The sequence below is a fragment of the Halichoeres trimaculatus genome, unplaced genomic scaffold (assembly GCF_033239565.1).
Source record: "Halichoeres trimaculatus isolate MK-OKI-2021-1 unplaced genomic scaffold, fHalTri1.1 fHalTri1_scaffold_7, whole genome shotgun sequence".
In the NCBI taxonomy this organism is placed as follows: domain Eukaryota; kingdom Metazoa; phylum Chordata; class Actinopteri; order Labriformes; family Labridae; genus Halichoeres; species Halichoeres trimaculatus.
The window spans coordinates 20,155,417-20,173,405 of NW_027437185.1; the positions used below are offsets into that span (position 1 = coordinate 20,155,417).

At 42.9% G+C, this 17,989-nt stretch overlaps 2 protein-coding genes across 31 annotated transcripts in view; one reads left to right on the forward strand and one right to left on the reverse strand.

The window, feature by feature from the left end:
* The window catches only part of LOC141793334 (fibroblast growth factor 18-like), a 296,332-nt gene that overhangs the window by 263,696 nt on the left and 14,647 nt on the right, over positions 1-17,989 (reverse strand). The window contains exon 2 of one of the 5 annotated variants that reach the window (XM_074673952.1): positions 8,457-8,576. The exons of the other annotated variants lie outside the window; for them this stretch is intronic. The gene's annotated coding sequence lies outside the window, so the exon portion shown is untranslated. The remainder of the gene's footprint in view (positions 1-8,456; positions 8,577-17,989) is intronic. 5 annotated transcript variants of the gene reach the window in all.
* LOC141793331 (protocadherin alpha-C2-like) overlaps positions 1-17,989 on the forward strand; it is a 222,007-nt gene that overhangs the window by 160,382 nt on the left and 43,636 nt on the right. The window contains exon 1 of one of the 26 annotated variants that reach the window (XM_074673921.1): positions 2,423-4,935. The exons of 21 other annotated variants lie outside the window; for them this stretch is intronic. In XM_074673921.1, the coding sequence (XP_074530022.1) occupies positions 2,557-4,935 (2,379 nt within the window). In that variant the 5' untranslated portion in view covers positions 2,423-2,556. Of the gene's footprint in view, positions 1-2,422; positions 4,936-5,724; positions 8,217-8,984; positions 11,479-12,262; positions 14,713-15,474; positions 17,940-17,989 lie in introns of those variants that run through there. 4 more of the 26 variants (XM_074673922.1, XM_074673925.1, XM_074673926.1 and 1 more) reach the window with 4 other exon arrangements.

Here is a 17,989-nt window from a genome sequence, read left to right on the forward strand (position 1 = left end):
CTTTACAAAGTACAGACCTTTGAAAATATCCCCATTGGCACATCAATCTTCACTTTAAATGCAACCGATGCTGATGAAGGCACTAACAGTGAAATCGTTTATTCCCTACGCAGTAAGGATCAGGATCATATTTTGGATATTTTCAAAATTGACCCTGACACCGGCATCATTTCAGTGAAAGGAAAAATCGACTATGAGGAAAGGAGAGCTTTTGAGATCAGAGCAGAGGCGAGAGACAAAGGCCAGCCTCCGATGTCTGCTCATAGTAAGGTGCTGGTGGAGGTCATCGATTTAAACGACAACGCTCCTGAAATCACTGTGACGTCACTGCTCAGTACAGTGAACGAGGATGCCAGCGTAGGCACAGCTATTGCGCTCGTGTCAATTCTAGACATAGACAGTGGAAAAAATGGAGAGGTCAAATGTGAGATTTTAAACACTGTCCCTTTCAAATTAGAGACAAATTACAAGAACTATTATTCCTTAGTGGTTGATGGACAACTAGATAGAGAGATTACTTCTCAATACAATGTGACTATTTCTGCCACTGATGAAGGGAGTCCTCCTCTTTCAAACATCAGTGTGATAGCCGTTTATATTTCTGATGTTAATGATAATGCACCCAGTTTCCCGGAACCTATAATAAATATATATGTGAAAGAAAACAGCAAAATAGGAACAGTAATTAAAACCGTGACTGCAACTGATGCTGACATCAACAGCAATGGCCAAATAAGCTACTCAATTATAGGTGGCGATGGTAATTCTCTTCCTCTCCAAACAATGGTAAACATCAACTCAGAGACAGGAGACATAGTCAGCCTTCAGTCTTTTAACTATGAGGAGTTAAAAACCTTTCAGTTTAAAGTTCAGGCCACAGACTCTGGTGTTCCTCCTCTCAGCAGCAACGTGACTGTCAACGTTTTGATCCTGGATGAGAATGACAATAATCCAACTATTCTGGCGCCTTATTCTGAGCACGGCTCCGTTAACAGTGAGAGCATCCCCTACTCTGCTGAAGCTGGATACTTTGTGGCAAAGATCAGGGCTGTAGACGCTGACTCTGGATACAACGCGCTGCTTTCTTATCACCTCTCTGAGCCCAAAGGAAACAACCTCTTCCGGATCGGAACCAGCACCGGAGAAATCAGGACTAAGAGGAGAATGAGTGACAATGACCTGAAAACTCACCCCTTGCTGGTCTTGGTTTCTGATAACGGAGAACCCTCCCTGTCAGCTACTGTGTCTATTGATGTGGTGGTGGTTGAGAGCACAGCTGACATCCAGACTCAGTTCAGACATGTGCCCATGAAGGAGGAGAGCTTCTCTGCTTTGAACCTCTATCTGCTCATCGCCATAGTGGCGGTGTCAGCCATCTTCCTGCTCAGCCTCCTCACTCTAATAGCTGTCAAATGTCACAGGACAGACGGCTCTTTCAGCAGGTACGGAGCCCCAATGATCACCACCCATCCTGACGGGAGCTGGTCTTACTCCAAATCTACTCAGCAGTATGACGTGTGTTTCAGCTCAGACACACTCAAGAGTGACGTAGTGGTTTTCCCCGCCCCGTTTCCACCTGTAGATGCTGAACTCATCAGTATCAATGGAGGAGACACTTTTACACGAACTCAGACTTTACCCAACAAAGAAAAGGTAAGATGTTCATTAATTGTACACTTAAAGGGGGACATTTGTAACCAAAATATTAAGTTCACTTGTTTCTGTTGATTTCAAAGTTCATCCTCGTGTTCTTCACTATTTTACATTAAATATCAAGGATCTGAAAAGCTGGATAATATTTGCATTGAAGACTCTGAATGAGCTTGATAAAACATTTTGGCAAATAGACAAGATAGCTGCAAAGGTATGGTTATTGTTTGCTTGTGTCGTCGCGGTTTATTTAAATAATCTTTTAAAAAAGTTGAAATTTGTCATTGCTTAGGCACTTTGCAGTTGTCTGAGTTTTAATGAAAGTTGAAGTGTTCGCTTTCCATGGTGCTGAATCAGCTCTTTCGTTGTGTCTGGATACATTGAGATTTGGGGACTGTCCGTGGTGCTGAAAGTGATCAGTACCGATGTGTTGAACATAAAAGATGACAACAATATTTGTTTAGTCAGAGCGGGGAATGTTCACAAAAAATGAGCCAATTTCAAACAAATATCTTTCATAAACACATTTTCCTGAAGAATGTACTAACCAACCCAGTAGTCTTCTTAAATCAACTACTTTAACTATTACAAATTTTATCACCCATACTGTGTTCTGTAACTTTATCCTCTATTTTCAAATTCATATTCATGTATCCAAAAGAGTCACGAGAGGTCGCTGGAGACCATGCAAATATCTTGTGCTTTTGATTCAGAAACTCCTCCTCCATTCATGACAAAAGAGAACACGTCACCATCTGGCTGTGCTTTGTGGTAGCTGCGTTCAGACGAGTGGAGTCGTCCACAGAAAGGATCATAACCGAGAATGGATGCGTACAAGTAGCCTTTATTTCAGCTGAAAGTCCATAAGGGAGAAGATAGGATTTCTGGCTTCGTGCTGAATGAGCAATGGCTGTCCGGGAGGAATGGGAAAATATCGCGGGTTTGTTTTTCACTCTGCTTTGTCTCTGCGACTGGTCCGTGGCTCAGATATCCTACACTGTGTCAGAGGAGGTGGACAAAGGAACAGCGGTGGGAAATCTCGGAAAGGATTTAAATCTCAGTGTTCAGCAGCTTCATTCTGCGGGTCTCCAGATTGCGTCTGGAAATAACAAACGGTATTTTGACATTAACAATGATTCTGGAGTACTTTTTGTGAGCGAGAGGATAGATCGGGAGGAGCTTTGTCCTAACACGGTAAAGTGCTCGTTGAATATAGAGGCCATATTGAACAACCCTCGCAGCCTCCATCGAATTGAAGTTGTGATAACTGATATTAACGACAACGCTCCGTCCTTTATGGAAGAAATGGCTACAGTAGACATGTCTGAATCTTCATATGTCGGTGAAAGGCATCCCTTACCTATAGCTCGTGACGCAGACGTGGGTGTTAACTCGGTAAAGACTTACAGATTATCAGCAAATGAATACTTCTCTCTGGATATACAGGGCACTGGTGCACAGAGCGTGTCTGCTGAGTTGGTGCTGCAGAAAGCATTAGATCGGGAACACCAGGCTGTGATTGAGCTCACACTGACAGCGATAGACGGAGGAAAACCTCCCAAAACAGGGACTTTGCAGATAAAGGTTAATGTCCTGGATGTAAATGACAACCCGCCGTTGTTCAGTAAATCTCTATACAAGGTTCAGGTTGTTGAAAACGCAAATATTGGCACAACAATATTGGAGCTAACAGCCACTGATTTAGACGATGGTGTAAATGCCCAGCTTGTATACTCTTTTACAGAAAAGGGACATTTAAAACCAGATGAAAAATTTGCCCTGGATGAAAATACTGGAGAAATTACAGTGAAGGGTAATATTGATTATGAGGAGAATCAAGCATTTGAGATTCGGGTTCAGGCAAGAGATAAAGGCAATCCTCCTCGCGTCGCGCATAGTAAAGTTTTAGTTGAAGTTCTTGATGTCAATGACAATGCTCCTGAAATCTCAGTGTCATCTCTCATGAGTCCAGTTAAAGAAGACGCTGAATTAGGCACAGTAGTGGCGATGGTGACTATCACTGACAGGGACGGGGGTAAAAATGGGCAGACAAACTGCAAAGTCTCAGATTCACTGCCTTTTAAATTAAAATCCAACTATAAAAACTATTATTCTTTGTTGGTCGACGGGCCGCTTGACAGGGAGAGCGTTTCCAAGTATAATGTATCAATAACTGCAATTGATGAGGGAAATCCTGCTCTGTCAACCACGAGCGTCATTACTGTCCAAATTTCTGACGTTAACGACAATCCTCCTCTGTTTACCGAACCTTTGATAAACATATATGTAAATGAAAACAGCCCAGTTGGTAAAACAATCCATACACTAACGACGTTGGATTTGGATTTAAATGAAAACGCAAAAGCAACGTATCGGCTAATAAATAATTCCCCAAAAGCCACACAGTATGCGTCAATGATAAACATCAACTCAGAGACTGGAGATATAGTCAGCCTGCAGTCTTTTAACTATGAGGAGTTAAAAACCTTTCAGTTCAAAGTTCAGGCCACAGACTCTGGTGTTCCTCCTCTCAGCAGCAACGTGACTGTCAACGTTTTGATCCTGGATGAGAATGACAATAATCCAACTATTCTGGCGCCTTATTCTGAGCATGGCTCCGTTAACAGTGAGAGCATCCCCTACTCTGCTGAAGCGGGATACTTTGTGGCAAAGATCAGGGCTGTAGACGCTGACTCTGGATACAACGCGCTGCTTTCTTATCACCTCTCTGAGCCCAAAGGAAACAACCTCTTCCGGATCGGAACCAGCACCGGAGAAATCAGGACTAAGAGGAGAATGAGTGACAATGACCTGAAAACTCACCCCTTGCTGGTCTTGGTTTCTGATAACGGAGAACCCTCCCTGTCAGCTACTGTGTCTATTGATGTGGTGGTGGTTGAGAGCACAGCTGACATCCAGACTCAGTTCAGACATGTGCCCATGAAGGAGGAGAGCTTCTCTGCTTTGAACCTCTATCTGCTCATCGCCATAGTGGCGGTGTCAGCCATCTTCCTGCTCAGCCTCCTCACTCTAATAGCTGTCAAATGTCACAGGACAGACGGCTCTTTCAGCAGGTACGGAGCCCCAATGATCACCACCCATCCTGACGGGAGCTGGTCTTACTCCAAATCTACTCAGCAGTATGACGTGTGTTTCAGCTCAGACACACTCAAGAGTGACGTAGTGGTTTTCCCCGCCCCGTTTCCACCTGTAGATGCTGAACTCATCAGTATCAATGGAGGAGACACTTTTACACGAACTCAGACTTTACCAAACAAAGAAAAGGTAAGATGTTCATCAATTGTACACTTAAAGGAGGACAGTTGTAACAAAAATACTACGTTCACTAGTTTCTGTTGATTTCAAAGTTCATCCTTGTGTTCTTCACTTTTTGCATTTAATATCAAGAATCTGAAAAGCTGGATCATATTTGCATTGAAGTTTTTGCTTGAGCTTGATAAAACATTTTGGCAAATTGACAATATAGCTTAAAAGGTATGGTTATTGTTTGCTTGTGTTATGGCGGTTTATATAAAATAATCCTTAAACAAAGTCGAATTTGTAATTGCTTAGGTACTTTGCAGTTGCCTGAGTTTCATGAAAGTTGAAGTGTTCGCTTTCCATGGTGCTGAATCAGCTCTTTCGTTGTGTCTGGATACATTGAGAATTGGGGACTGTCCGTGGTGCTGAAAGTGATCAGTACCTATGTGTTGAACATAACAGATGACAACAATATTTGTTTAGTCAGAACGGGGAATGTTCACAAAAAAATGAGCCAATTTCAAACAAATATCTTTCATAAACATATTTTCCTGAAGAATGTACTAACCAACCCAGTAGTCTTCTTACATCAACTACTTTAACTATTACAAATTTTATCACCCATACTGTGTTCTGTAACTTTATCCTCTATTTTCAAATTCATATGCATGTATCCAAAAGAGTCGCGAGAGGTCGCTGGAGACCATGCAAATATCTTGTGCTTCTGATTCAGAAACTCCTCCTCCATTCATGACAAAAGAGAACACGTCACCATCTGGCTGTGCTTTGTGGTAGCTGCGTTCAGACGAGTGGAGTCGTCCACAGAAAGGATCATAACCGAGAATGGATGCGTACAAGTAGCCTTTATTTCTGCTGAAAGTCCATAAGGGAGAAGATAGGATTTCTGGCTTCGTGCTGAATGAGCAATGGCTGTCCGGGGGGAATGGGAAAATATCGCGGGTCTGTTTTTCACTCTGCTTTGTCTCTGCGACTGGTCCGTGGCTCAGATATCCTACACTGTGTCAGAGGAGGTGGACAAAGGAACAGCGGTGGGAAATCTCGGAAAGGATTTAAATCTCAGTGTTCAGCAGCTTCATTCTGCGGGTCTCCAGATTGCGTCTGGAAATAACAAACGGTATTTTGACATTAACCATGATTCTGGAGTACTTTTCGTGAGCGAGAGGATAGATCGGGAGGAGCTTTGTCCTAACACGGTAAAGTGCTCGTTGAATATAGAGGCCATATTGAACAACCCTCGCAGCCTCCATCGAATTGAAGTTGTGATAACTGATATTAACGACAACGCTCCGTCCTTTATGGAAGAAATGGCTATAGTAGACATGTATGAATCAACATATGTCGGTGAAAGGCATCCCTTACCTATAGCTCGTGACGCAGACGTTGGTGTTAACTCGGTAAAGACTTATAAATTATCAGCAAATGAATACTTCTCTCTGGATATACAGGGCACTGGTGCACAGAGCGTGTCTGCTGAGTTGGTGCTGCAGAAAGCATTAGATCGGGAACACCAGGCTGTGATTGAACTCACACTGACAGCGATAGACGGAGGAAAACCTCCCAAAACAGGGACTTTGCAGATAAAGGTTAATGTCCTGGATGTAAATGACAACCCGCCGTTGTTCAGTAAATCTCTATACAAGGTTCAAGTTGTTGAAAACGCAAATATTGGCACAACAATATTGGAGCTAACAGCCACTGATTTAGACGATGGTGTAAATGCCCAGCTTGTATACTCTTTTACAGAAAAGGGACATTTAAAACCAGATGAAAAATTTGCCCTGGATGAAAATACTGGAGAAATTACAGTGAAGGGTAATATTGATTATGAGGAGAATCAAGCATTTGAGATTCGGGTTCAGGCAAGAGATAAAGGCAATCCTCCTCGCGTCGCGCATAGTAAAGTTTTAGTTGAAGTTCTTGATGTCAATGACAATGCTCCTGAAATCTCAGTGTCATCTCTCATGAGTCCAGTTAAAGAAGACGCTGAATTAGGCACAGTAGTGGCGATGGTGACTATCACTGACAGGGACGGGGGTAAAAATGGGCAGACAAACTGCAAAGTCTCAGATTCACTGCCTTTTAAATTAAAATCCAACTATAAAAACTATTATTCTTTGTTGGTCGACGGGCCTCTTGACAGGGAGCGCGTTTCTAAGTATAATGTATCAATAACTGCAATTGATGAAGGAAATCCTGCTCTGTCAACCACGAGCGTCATTACTGTCCAAATTTCTGACGTTAACGACAATCCTCCTGTGTTTACTGAATCTTTAATAAACATATATGTAAATGAAAACAGTCCAGTTGGTAAAACAATCCATACGCTATCGACGTTGGATTTGGATTTAAATGAAAACGCAAAAGCAACGTACCGGTTAATGAATAGTTCCCCAAAAGCCACACAGTATGCGTCAATGATAAACATCAACTCAGAGACTGGAGATATAGTCAGCCTGCAGTCTTTTAACTATGAGGAGTTAAAAACCTTTCAGTTCAAAGTTCAGGCCACAGACTCTGGTGTTCCTCCTCTCAGCAGCAACGTGACTGTCAACGTTTTGATCCTGGATGAGAATGACAATAATCCAACTATTCTGGCGCCTTATTCTGAGCACGGCTCCGTTAACAGTGAGAGCATCCCCTACTCTGCTGAAGCGGGATACTTTGTGGCAAAGATCAGGGCTGTAGACGCTGACTCTGGATACAACGCGCTGCTTTCTTATCACCTCTCTGAGCCCAAAGGAAACAACCTCTTCCGGATCGGAACCAGCACCGGAGAAATCAGGACTAAGAGGAGAATGAGTGACAATGACCTGAAAACTCACCCCTTGCTGGTCTTGGTTTCTGATAACGGAGAACCCTCCCTGTCAGCTACTGTGTCTATTGATGTGGTGGTGGTTGAGAGCACAGCTGACATCCAGACTCAGTTCAGACATGTGCCCATGAAGGAGGAGAGCTTCTCTGCTTTGAACCTCTATCTGCTCATCGCCATAGTGGCGGTGTCAGCCATCTTCCTGCTCAGCCTCCTCACTCTAATAGCTGTCAAATGTCACAGGACAGACGGCTCTTTCAGCAGGTACGGAGCCCCAATGATCACCACCCATCCTGACGGGAGCTGGTCTTACTCCAAATCTACTCAGCAGTATGACGTGTGTTTCAGCTCAGACACACTCAAGAGTGACGTAGTGGTTTTCCCCGCCCCGTTTCCACCTGTAGATGCTGAACTCATCAGTATCAATGGAGGAGACACTTTCACACGAACTCAGACTTTACCAAACAAAGAAAAGGTAGGAATATTTTTCAGCCATCTGTCACTTTTATGCCGGGGATTGTTGAAAACACATTGCATTCAGTTCAAATGTCATTTTGCTGTGCAGCTTTATGAAAATATGTACATCATGGGACCTAGCTAAATTACAAATCATGTAATATAATTGTTTTGTAGAATGAAATGGTCAATGAAAACTTTGACACATATTTCACAACAGGTTGAAAATGTGATCTGTTGGTTTCTCACTTATACTTACAGTGAAAGGCGCTGTCCGTGGTACTGATCAGCGTGTCTCGTTTTCTTGCACATGCCTTACTTCATGTACTGTGATTTCTTGAAGTACCATTGTTTATCAGCGAATCAGAACACGGACTGCCTGAATGTGTAAGACATAAAAGACAGTACCAGTTTGTCAAATGGGCGTTAACAATATGTCTTTTGGAGGGTTGTTGCTTAAAATGTGCAGTAACTTAAGCAAGGACAGTCTTCTATTGTCGTTGATTGATTCAAGCATTTATTTATCCATTCATTAATGCTTTCAGTCAGAGAAAAAGAAAAAAATGCGTCTTTGATTTCGTTCCCTGAAAATATAGTTTGTGTTGTGCAATGAAAGATATTTGCTCGTAATGTGTGGTTGGTAAATATCTGCTGCAATGTATTGTAAGAGCACAAGATGTCGCTCGAGACCACACTTCCTTTTGTGTTCTTTGATGATCCACAACTCCTCCTCCGCAAAGTACGTCACAAGAAGCGCTTGACGCTTGGTTGGGGCTGGGCTAGTAAACCACTCCGCTCCAAAGATGGTTTCTACATGAAGAGGGCTTTACTCTCCTGTGGATATTATCTCATTTTTGTGGATGTTTGTCCTTGTGTTGTTTGAATTTATGATCTAAACCGAGAAGATGAGCCGTCCTAAACATAGAGAGGCCGGATGGATCTTATGCGCCATTCTTCTTTGTCTATCGGACTGGTCTGCTGCTCAGATTTCCTACTCTGTTTCCGAGGAGGTGGACAAAGGCACAGTGGTGGGGAATCTGGCTAAGGATTTAAGCGTTCATACACAGCAGCTGGAGGAACGAGGGTTCCGGATTGTATCGGGATACAGCAAGAAATATTTCGAGGCGAATTTAAGAACGGGAGCTCTGTTTGTGAACGAAAGGATAGACCGTGAGGAGCTTTGTCCCAATTTACCGAAATGTTCCTTAAATATAGAGGGGCTTCTCAGCAATCCTATGAATATTTTTCGAATAGAGGTCAGTATTATTGACATCAATGATAATGCGCCATCATTCCTTGAGCAGATCCATGTGTTTAATATCTCCGAGTCCTCTTCAACAGGGGAGAGGTATCCGCTCCCCATGGCTCAGGATGCAGATACTGGCAGTTTCTCGGTGAAAACGTACAAGTTGAGTCCCAATGAGCATTTCTCTGTAGATGTTAGCAGCGGGGGAGACAGTGTGTCTGCTGAGTTGGTGCTGCAAAAAGCTTTAGATAGAGAAAAACAACCGATTATTAAACTAACACTAACTGCAATAGACGGAGGAAAACCTGCGAGATCCGGCACTATGCAAATCACTGTGAATGTGATAGACGTAAATGATAACACGCCATCTTTCAGCAAGTCGCTTTACAAAGTAAGAGTCAGTGAAAATGCACCGATCGGAACAACAATCTTGACACTAAATGCAACAGATCTAGACGAAGGATCAAATTCAGAAATCACATATTCTGTAATGAAAAGTGGAAATGCTGACTCTTCGGGTAAATTCAGAGTTAATCCAGAAAGTGGCGAAATTATTGTTAATGCTAATTTGGATTATGAGGAAAGCAATGCATACGAATTAAGAGTAAAGGCAACAGACAAAGGCTCGTCTCCACGTAGTGGTTATACAAAAGTGCTTGTCGAGGTTGTGGATGTTAATGATAACAAACCAGAAATCTCCATAACTTCACTGATGAGTCCAGTAAAGGAAAGTGCAGAACTCGGCACAGTAGTTGCATTGGTGACAGTGACAGACAAAGATGGAGGCCAAAATGGCCTTACCACATGTAAAATTAAAAACTCAGTTCCCTTCACTTTAGCTTCAAATTACAAAAATTACTACTCTTTAACAGTAGATGGTAAACTTGACAGAGAGAGTGTATCTCAGTACAATGTAACAATAACTGCTGTGGATGAGGGAAGCCCTCCTCTTTCCAGCACAGCTGTACTCACCGTGCAGATTTCTGATGTTAATGACAACCCTCCCCAATTTCAAGATGCCAATATTAATGTTTACCTTAAAGAAAACAGCGCTGTGGGAGATGTGATAGCGAAAATAACTGCGTTAGATGCAGATGAACATGAAAATGCTAAATTAAGTTATTCATTCTTTAAAAATAATACAAACGGTTTTTCAGTTTCATCCTTAGTGAATATCAACTCAGAAACAGGAGATATAGTCAGTCTACAATCTTTTAACTATGAGGAGTTAAAAACCTTTCAGTTCAAAGTTCAGGCCACAGACTCTGGTGTTCCTCCTCTCAGCAGCAACGTGACTGTCAACGTTTTGATCCTTGATGAGAATGACAATAATCCAACTATTCTGGCGCCTTATTCTGAGCACGGCTCCGTTAACAGTGAGAGCATCCCCTACTCTGCTGAAGCGGGATACTTTGTGGCAAAGATCAGGGCTGTAGACGCTGACTCTGGATACAACGCGCTGCTTTCTTATCACCTCTCTGAGCCCAAAGGAAACAACCTCTTCCGGATCGGAACCAGCACCGGAGAAATCAGGACTAAGAGGAGAATGAGTGACAATGACCTGAAAACTCATCCCTTGCTGGTCTTGGTTTCTGATAACGGAGAACCCTCCCTGTCAGCTACTGTGTCTATTGATGTGGTGGTGGTTGAGAGCACAGCTGACATCCAGACTCAGTTCAGACATGTGCCCATGAAGGAGGAGAGCTTCTCTGCTTTGAACCTCTATCTGCTCATCGCCATAGTGGCGGTGTCAGCCATCTTCCTGCTCAGCCTCCTCACTCTAATAGCTGTCAAATGTCACAGGACAGACGGCTCTTTCAGCAGGTACGGAGCCCCAATGATCACCACCCATCCTGACGGGAGCTGGTCTTACTCCAAATCTACTCAGCAGTATGACGTGTGTTTCAGTTCAGACACACTCAAGAGTGACGTAGTGGTTTTCCCCGCCCCGTTTCCACCTGTAGATGCTGAACTCATCAGTATCAATGGAGGAGACACTTTTACACGAACTCAAACTTTACCTAACAAGGAAAAGGTATGTGTTTAGTTTTACATTGATCAAGCTTTTTCTTGTCATGATTTTATTTCTTGTTGTCTACTTTCATGGTTATTCCTCACCAGGAAAGACATGAATTTTATTCAGTGTCAATAGAGCAAAGTGGTTTGTGTGGCTAATGAGACCCTTTCCCCTTTTGCTGGGTTTTGCAGTCCTTGAAGCCCTGTCTATAAATTTCTTTGAGCTGTAAGAGGATGTTAACAGGTCGCTCTCCATGGTGCTGAAGTAAATCTATGAGGCCTCTTTACACTGTTGGTTTCATTGTATGTTCTGGTGTCCAAAACATTGTTTGAATGGCTCAGAGTTTTAAATTATATAAATAATTTGTGTCAGTAATTCAGTCACATTTTTTTTTAAAACACGTTTTGCAAAACCAGTCCAAAGCCGTCGTTTTCCAACAAACATTGGATCACTTATCTTTCTTAATACAAGATTTTCCACAAAATTTAAAGATTCTTGTTCTACAATTGACTGTTTGGATTTAACAAGACTGTACAAAAGAAAAAAATATGTATCGTATATTTTATTGATTTTTTGATTATTATTATTTATCTAAATCAAGTTTTTATCTTTTTTTTTAAAACCCCGGACTTAGTGTTTGTTATAGTCAATGTTGGCCTGTCCAAATTCAACCACGTGATGTCGCTCGAGACCACGGCTTTGAGAAGTGAAATATGTGTAAAACTCCTCCCTGCATGGGAAACGTAATGCCGTTATCGACCCTCCCTACGACACACTCGGCTCGTCCTGTGGAGAGATGGTACTGCCGCTGTCGCTGTAACGTTGTGTTTATGTGGAATATCTTCATTAATCGGAGCGGAATACAGTGATTTTCTTACAACCATGGGAAATGAGGAATATGTCTGGATTCGTGTTGTTGTTCTGCTGTTTCTTTGTGACTGCTCTGCCTCGCAGTTATTCTACTCCGTATCCGAGGAGGTGAACAAAGGCACTGTGGTTGGGAATATCGCAAAGGACCTTAACCTGAATGTACAGGAGCTAGAAACCAGGGATATTCGTATTGTTTCGAGTTACAGTAAGAAATATTTTGACGTGAATTTGAAGACCGGGAACCTCTTTGTTGACGACAGAATAGACAGAGAGGAGCTTTGTCCGAACACAGCGCAGTGCTCCTTAAGAATACAGGCTGTTTTAAGCAACCCCATGAATGTTCACCGTATTGAAGTCAGTGTGTTGGACATTAATGATAACTCGCCAGAGTTCGTCGAACAGGCTTATTCGTTGAATATCTCAGAAACAACATCACCCGGTGAACGATATCTTCTCCCTGCAGCAATAGATGCAGACATAGGCAGTAACTCGGTGAAGAGCTACAAGCTGAGCCAAAATGAATATTTTTCGCTTGATGTGCAAAGCGGTGGAGATCACGGTGTGTCCGCTGAGTTAGTGCTGCAGAAAGCTTTAGATCGAGAGAAACAAGCTGTAATTACACTCATTCTGACTGCTTTAGACGGAGGAAAACCTGTTAGATCTGGTTCATTGAGGGTTAACGTTAATGTAATTGATGCCAATGATAACTCGCCGATATTTAGCAAATCACTGTATAAGGTGCGTGTGCGTGAAAACGCTTCCCACGGGACAGTTGTTATAAAGTTAAATGCGACGGATCCAGATGAGGGACTGAACAGCAAAATCCTTTATTCACTGGTCAAACGAGGGAATATCGATCCAGCGAACCTTTTTAATCTTGACCCTGAAACAGGAGAAATCACAGTAAAAGGTACTTTAGATTATGAAGAAACACCTGCTTATGAGGTGAGAGTTCAGGCAAAGGACCAAGGTTCCACTCCTCGCAGTGCTCATGCTAAACTACTGATTGAAGTTATTGACATGAACGACAATGCTCCAGAAATATCTGTGACGTCACTCATGACACCTGTGACAGAGGACGCAGAGATTGGGACAATCGTTGCCTTGGTAACAGTGAGTGATAAAGACGGAGGAAACAATGGTGTCACTAACTGTAAGGTAGTGGGCTCTGTTCCCTTTAAACTCAAGTCCAACTACAAAAACGACTATTCATTGGTAGTAGATGGAGCACTGGACAGAGAAAACACCTCTGTTTACAACGTCACCATTACAGCCACAGATGAAGGCAGTCCTCCTCTGTCCAGTGTCAGGATCATTACTGTTCATGTTTCTGACGTCAATGATAATGCACCTCGTTTCATGGAGCCTGTGATTAATGTTTACGTTAAAGAAAACAGTGCCACAGGTTCAGTTATTTACACAATGAGTGCTTTTGATCCTGATCTGGACAGTAATGCAAAAGTGACTTACAAGCTTTTAGACAGCTCTCCAAAGTCAGTTCCTACTTCATCATTCTTAAACATCAACTCAGAGACTGGAGATATAGTCAGCCTGCAGTCTTTCAACTATGAGGAGTTAAAAACCTTTCAGTTCAAAGTTCAGGCCACAGACTCTGGTGTTCCTCCTCTCAGCAGCAACGTGACTGTCAACGTTTTGATCCTGGATGAGAATGACAATAATCCAACTATTCTGGCGCCTTATTCTGAGCATGGCTCCGTGAACAGTGAGAGCATCCCCTACTCTGCTGAAGCGGGATACTTTGTGGCAAAGATCAGGGCTGTAGACGCCGACTCTGGATACAACGCGCTGCTTTCTTATCACCTCTCTGAGCCCAAAGGAAACAACCTCTTCCGGATCGGAACCAGCACCGGAGAAATCAGGACTAAGAGGAGAATGAGTGACAATGACCTGAAAACTCACCCCTTGCTGGTCTTGGTTTCTGATAACGGAGAACCCTCCCTGTCAGCTACTGTGTCTATTGATGTGGTGGTGGTTGAGAGCACAGCTGACATCCAGACTCAGTTCAGACATGTGCCCATGAAGGAGGAGAGCTTCTCTGCTTTGAACCTCTATCTGCTCATCGCCATAGTGGCGGTGTCAGCCATCTTCCTGCTCAGCCTCCTCACTCTAATAGCTGTCAAATGTCACAGGACAGACGGCTCTTTCAGCAGGTACGGAGCCCCAATGATCACCACCCATCCTGACGGGAGCTGGTCTTACTCCAAATCTACTCAGCAGTATGACGTGTGTTTCAGCTCAGACACACTCAAGAGTGACGTAGTGGTTTTCCCCGCCCCGTTTCCACCTGTAGATGCTGAACTCATCAGTATCAATGGAGGAGACACTTTTACCAGAACTCAGACTTTACCAAACAAAGAAAAGGTATGTGCTTAGTTCTACATTAATCCAGCTTTTACCTTTCATAATATTATATCTTGTTGTCTTCTTTCGTGATTGTTCCTGACCAGGAACGACATGAATGACATACAGTGTTGACAGTGTAAAGTTTTTTGTGTGGCTGATGAAAGCCTGTCACCTTGTTGTTGATTTTGTAGCCCTGTCAATAAATTTCCTTGAAGCTGTAAGAGAATGTTAACGGGTCGCTCTCAATGGTGCTGAAGTAAATCTATGAGGCCTTTTGATACTGCTCGTTTTCATTGCAAGTCCTAGTGTCCAAACCTACCTTGTTTTAATGGCTCAATGTTTTCAGTAATATAAACACGTTGTGTCAGTAATTCAGTCACATAATTTTTTACAAACAACATGTTTTGCATAACCAGTCCCAAACCCCTGTTGTCCAACAAACATTTGATCACTTGTCTTTCTGAATACATGATTGCCCACAAAACTTAAAGATTCTTGTTTAAAACTCGACTGTTTGGACTTAACAAGACTGTGAAAATAAAAAAAAGAGTATTTGTCATATATTTTTTATTTATTAATTCATTCATTCAAATTAAGTTTTTATTTTTTTTAAAACGCCGGACTTTGTGTTTTTTATAGTCAATGTTGGCCTGTCCAAATTCAACCACGTGATGTCGCTCGAGACCACGGCTTTGAGAAGTGAAATATGTGTAAAACTCCTCCCTGCATGGGAAACGTAATGCCGTTATCGACCCTCCCTACGACACACTCGGCTCGTCCTGTGGAGAGATGGTACTGCCGCTGTCGCTGTAACGTTGTGTTTATGTGGAATATCTTCATTAATCGGAGCGGAATATAGTGATTTTCTTATAACCATGGGAAATGAGGAATATGTCTGGATTAGTGTTGTTGTTCTGCTGTTTCTTTGTGACTGCTCTGCCTCGCAGTTGTCTTACTCCGTATCCGAGGAGGTGAACAAAGGCACTGTGGTTGGGAATATCGCAAAGGACCTTAACCTGAATGTACAGGAGCTAGAAACCAGGGATCTTCGTATTGTTTCGAGTTACAGTAAGAAATATTTTGACGTGAATTTGAAGACCGGGAACCTCTTTGTGGACGACAGAATAGACAGAGAGGAGCTTTGTCCGAACACAGCGCAGTGCTCCTTAAGAATACAGGCTGTTTTAAGCAACCCCATGAACGTACACCGTATTGAAGTCAGTGTGTTGGACATCAATGATAACTCGCCAGTTTTCATCGAACAGGCTTATTCGTTAAATATTTCAGAAGCAATGTCGCCAGGAGAACGGTATCTCCTCCTGATTGCGGAAGATGCAGACATAGGCAGTAATTCGGTGAAGAGCTACAAGCTGAGCCAAAATGAATATTTTTCGCTTGATGTGCAGAGCGGTGGAGATCACGGTGTGTCTGCTGAGTTAGTGCTGCAGAAAGCTTTAGATCGAGAGAAACAAGCTGTAATTACACTCATTCTGACTGCTTTGGACGGAGGAAAACCTGCTCGATCTGGTACATTGAGGGTTAACGTTAACGTAATAGATGCCAATGATAACTCACCGATGTTTAGCAAATCACTTTATAAAGTGCGTGTGCATGAAAACGCTCCTCGAGGAACAGTGGTTATAAAGTTAAATGCGACGGATTCAGATGAGGGAATGAATAGTAAAATATTGTATTCATTTCTAAAACAACGCAATGCAGATCCATCCCATATGTTTGATCTTAATCGAGAAACAGGAGAAATTACTGTTAAGGGAAGTTTAGATTATGAAGAAACACCTGCTTATGAGGTGAGAGTTCAGGCAACAGACCAAGGCTCCTCTCCTCGTAGTGCACATGCGAAACTACTGATTGAGGTTATTGATGTGAATGACAATGCTCCAGAAATATCTGTGACGTCACTCATGACACCTGTCAGAGAGGACGCAGAGATGGGGACAATCGTTGCCTTGGTTACAGTGAGTGATAAAGACGGAGGAAACAATGGTGTCACTAACTGTAAGGTAGTGGGCTCTGTTCCCTTTAAACTCAAGTCCAACTACAAAAACGACTATTCATTGGTAGTAGATGGAGCACTGGACAGAGAAAACACCTCTGTTTACAACGTCACCATTACAGCCACAGATGAAGGCAGTCCTCCTCTGTCCAGTGTCAGGATCATTACTGTTCATGTTTCTGACGTCAATGATAATGCACCTCGTTTCATGGAGCCTGTGATTAATGTTTACGTTAAAGAAAACAGTGCCACAGGTTCAGTTATTTACACCTTGAGTGCTTTTGATCCTGATCTGGACAGTAATGCAAAAGTGACTTACAAGCTTTTAGACAGCTCTCCAAAGTCAGTTCCTACTTCATCATTCTTAAACATCAACTCAGAGACTGGAGATATAGTCAGCCTGCAGTCTTTTAACTATGAGGAGTTAAAAACCTTTCAGTTCAAAGTTCAGGCCACAGACTCTGGTGTTCCTCCTCTCAGCAGCAACGTGACTGTCAATGTTTTGATCCTGGATGAGAATGACAATAATCCAACTATTCTGGCGCCTTATTCTGAGCATGGCTCCGTGAACAGTGAGAGCATCCCCTACTCTGCTGAAGCGGGATACTTTGTGGCAAAGATCAGGGCTGTAGACGCCGACTCTGGATACAACGCGCTGCTTTCTTATCATCTCTCTGAGCCCAAAGGAAACAACCTCTTCCGGATCGGAACCAGCACCGGAGAAATCAGGACTAAGAGGAGAATGAGTGACAATGACCTGAAAACTCACCCCTTGCTGGTCTTGGTTTCTGATAACGGAGAACCCTCCCTGTCAGCTACTGTGTCTATTGATGTGGTGGTGGTTGAGAGCACAGCTGACATCCAGACTCAGTTCAGACATGTGCCCATGAAGGAGGAGAGCTTCTCTGCTTTGAACCTCTATCTGCTCATCGCCATAGTGGCGGTGTCAGCCATCTTCCTGCTCAGCCTCCTCACTCTAATAGCTGTCAAATGTCACAGGACAGACAGCTCTTTCAGCAGGTACGGAGCCCCAATGATCACCACCCATCCTGACGGGAGCTGGTCTTACTCCAAATCTACTCAGCAGTATGACGTGTGTTTCAGCTCAGACACACTCAAGAGTGACGTAGTGGTTTTCCCCGCCCCGTTTCCACCCGTAGATGCTGAACTCATCAGTATAAATGGAGGAGACACCTTCACCAGAACTCAGACTTTACCAAACAAAGAAAAGGTAGGCCACTTCAATTGAATTTCCAGGAATTGTCTGATCTTTGGCATTAT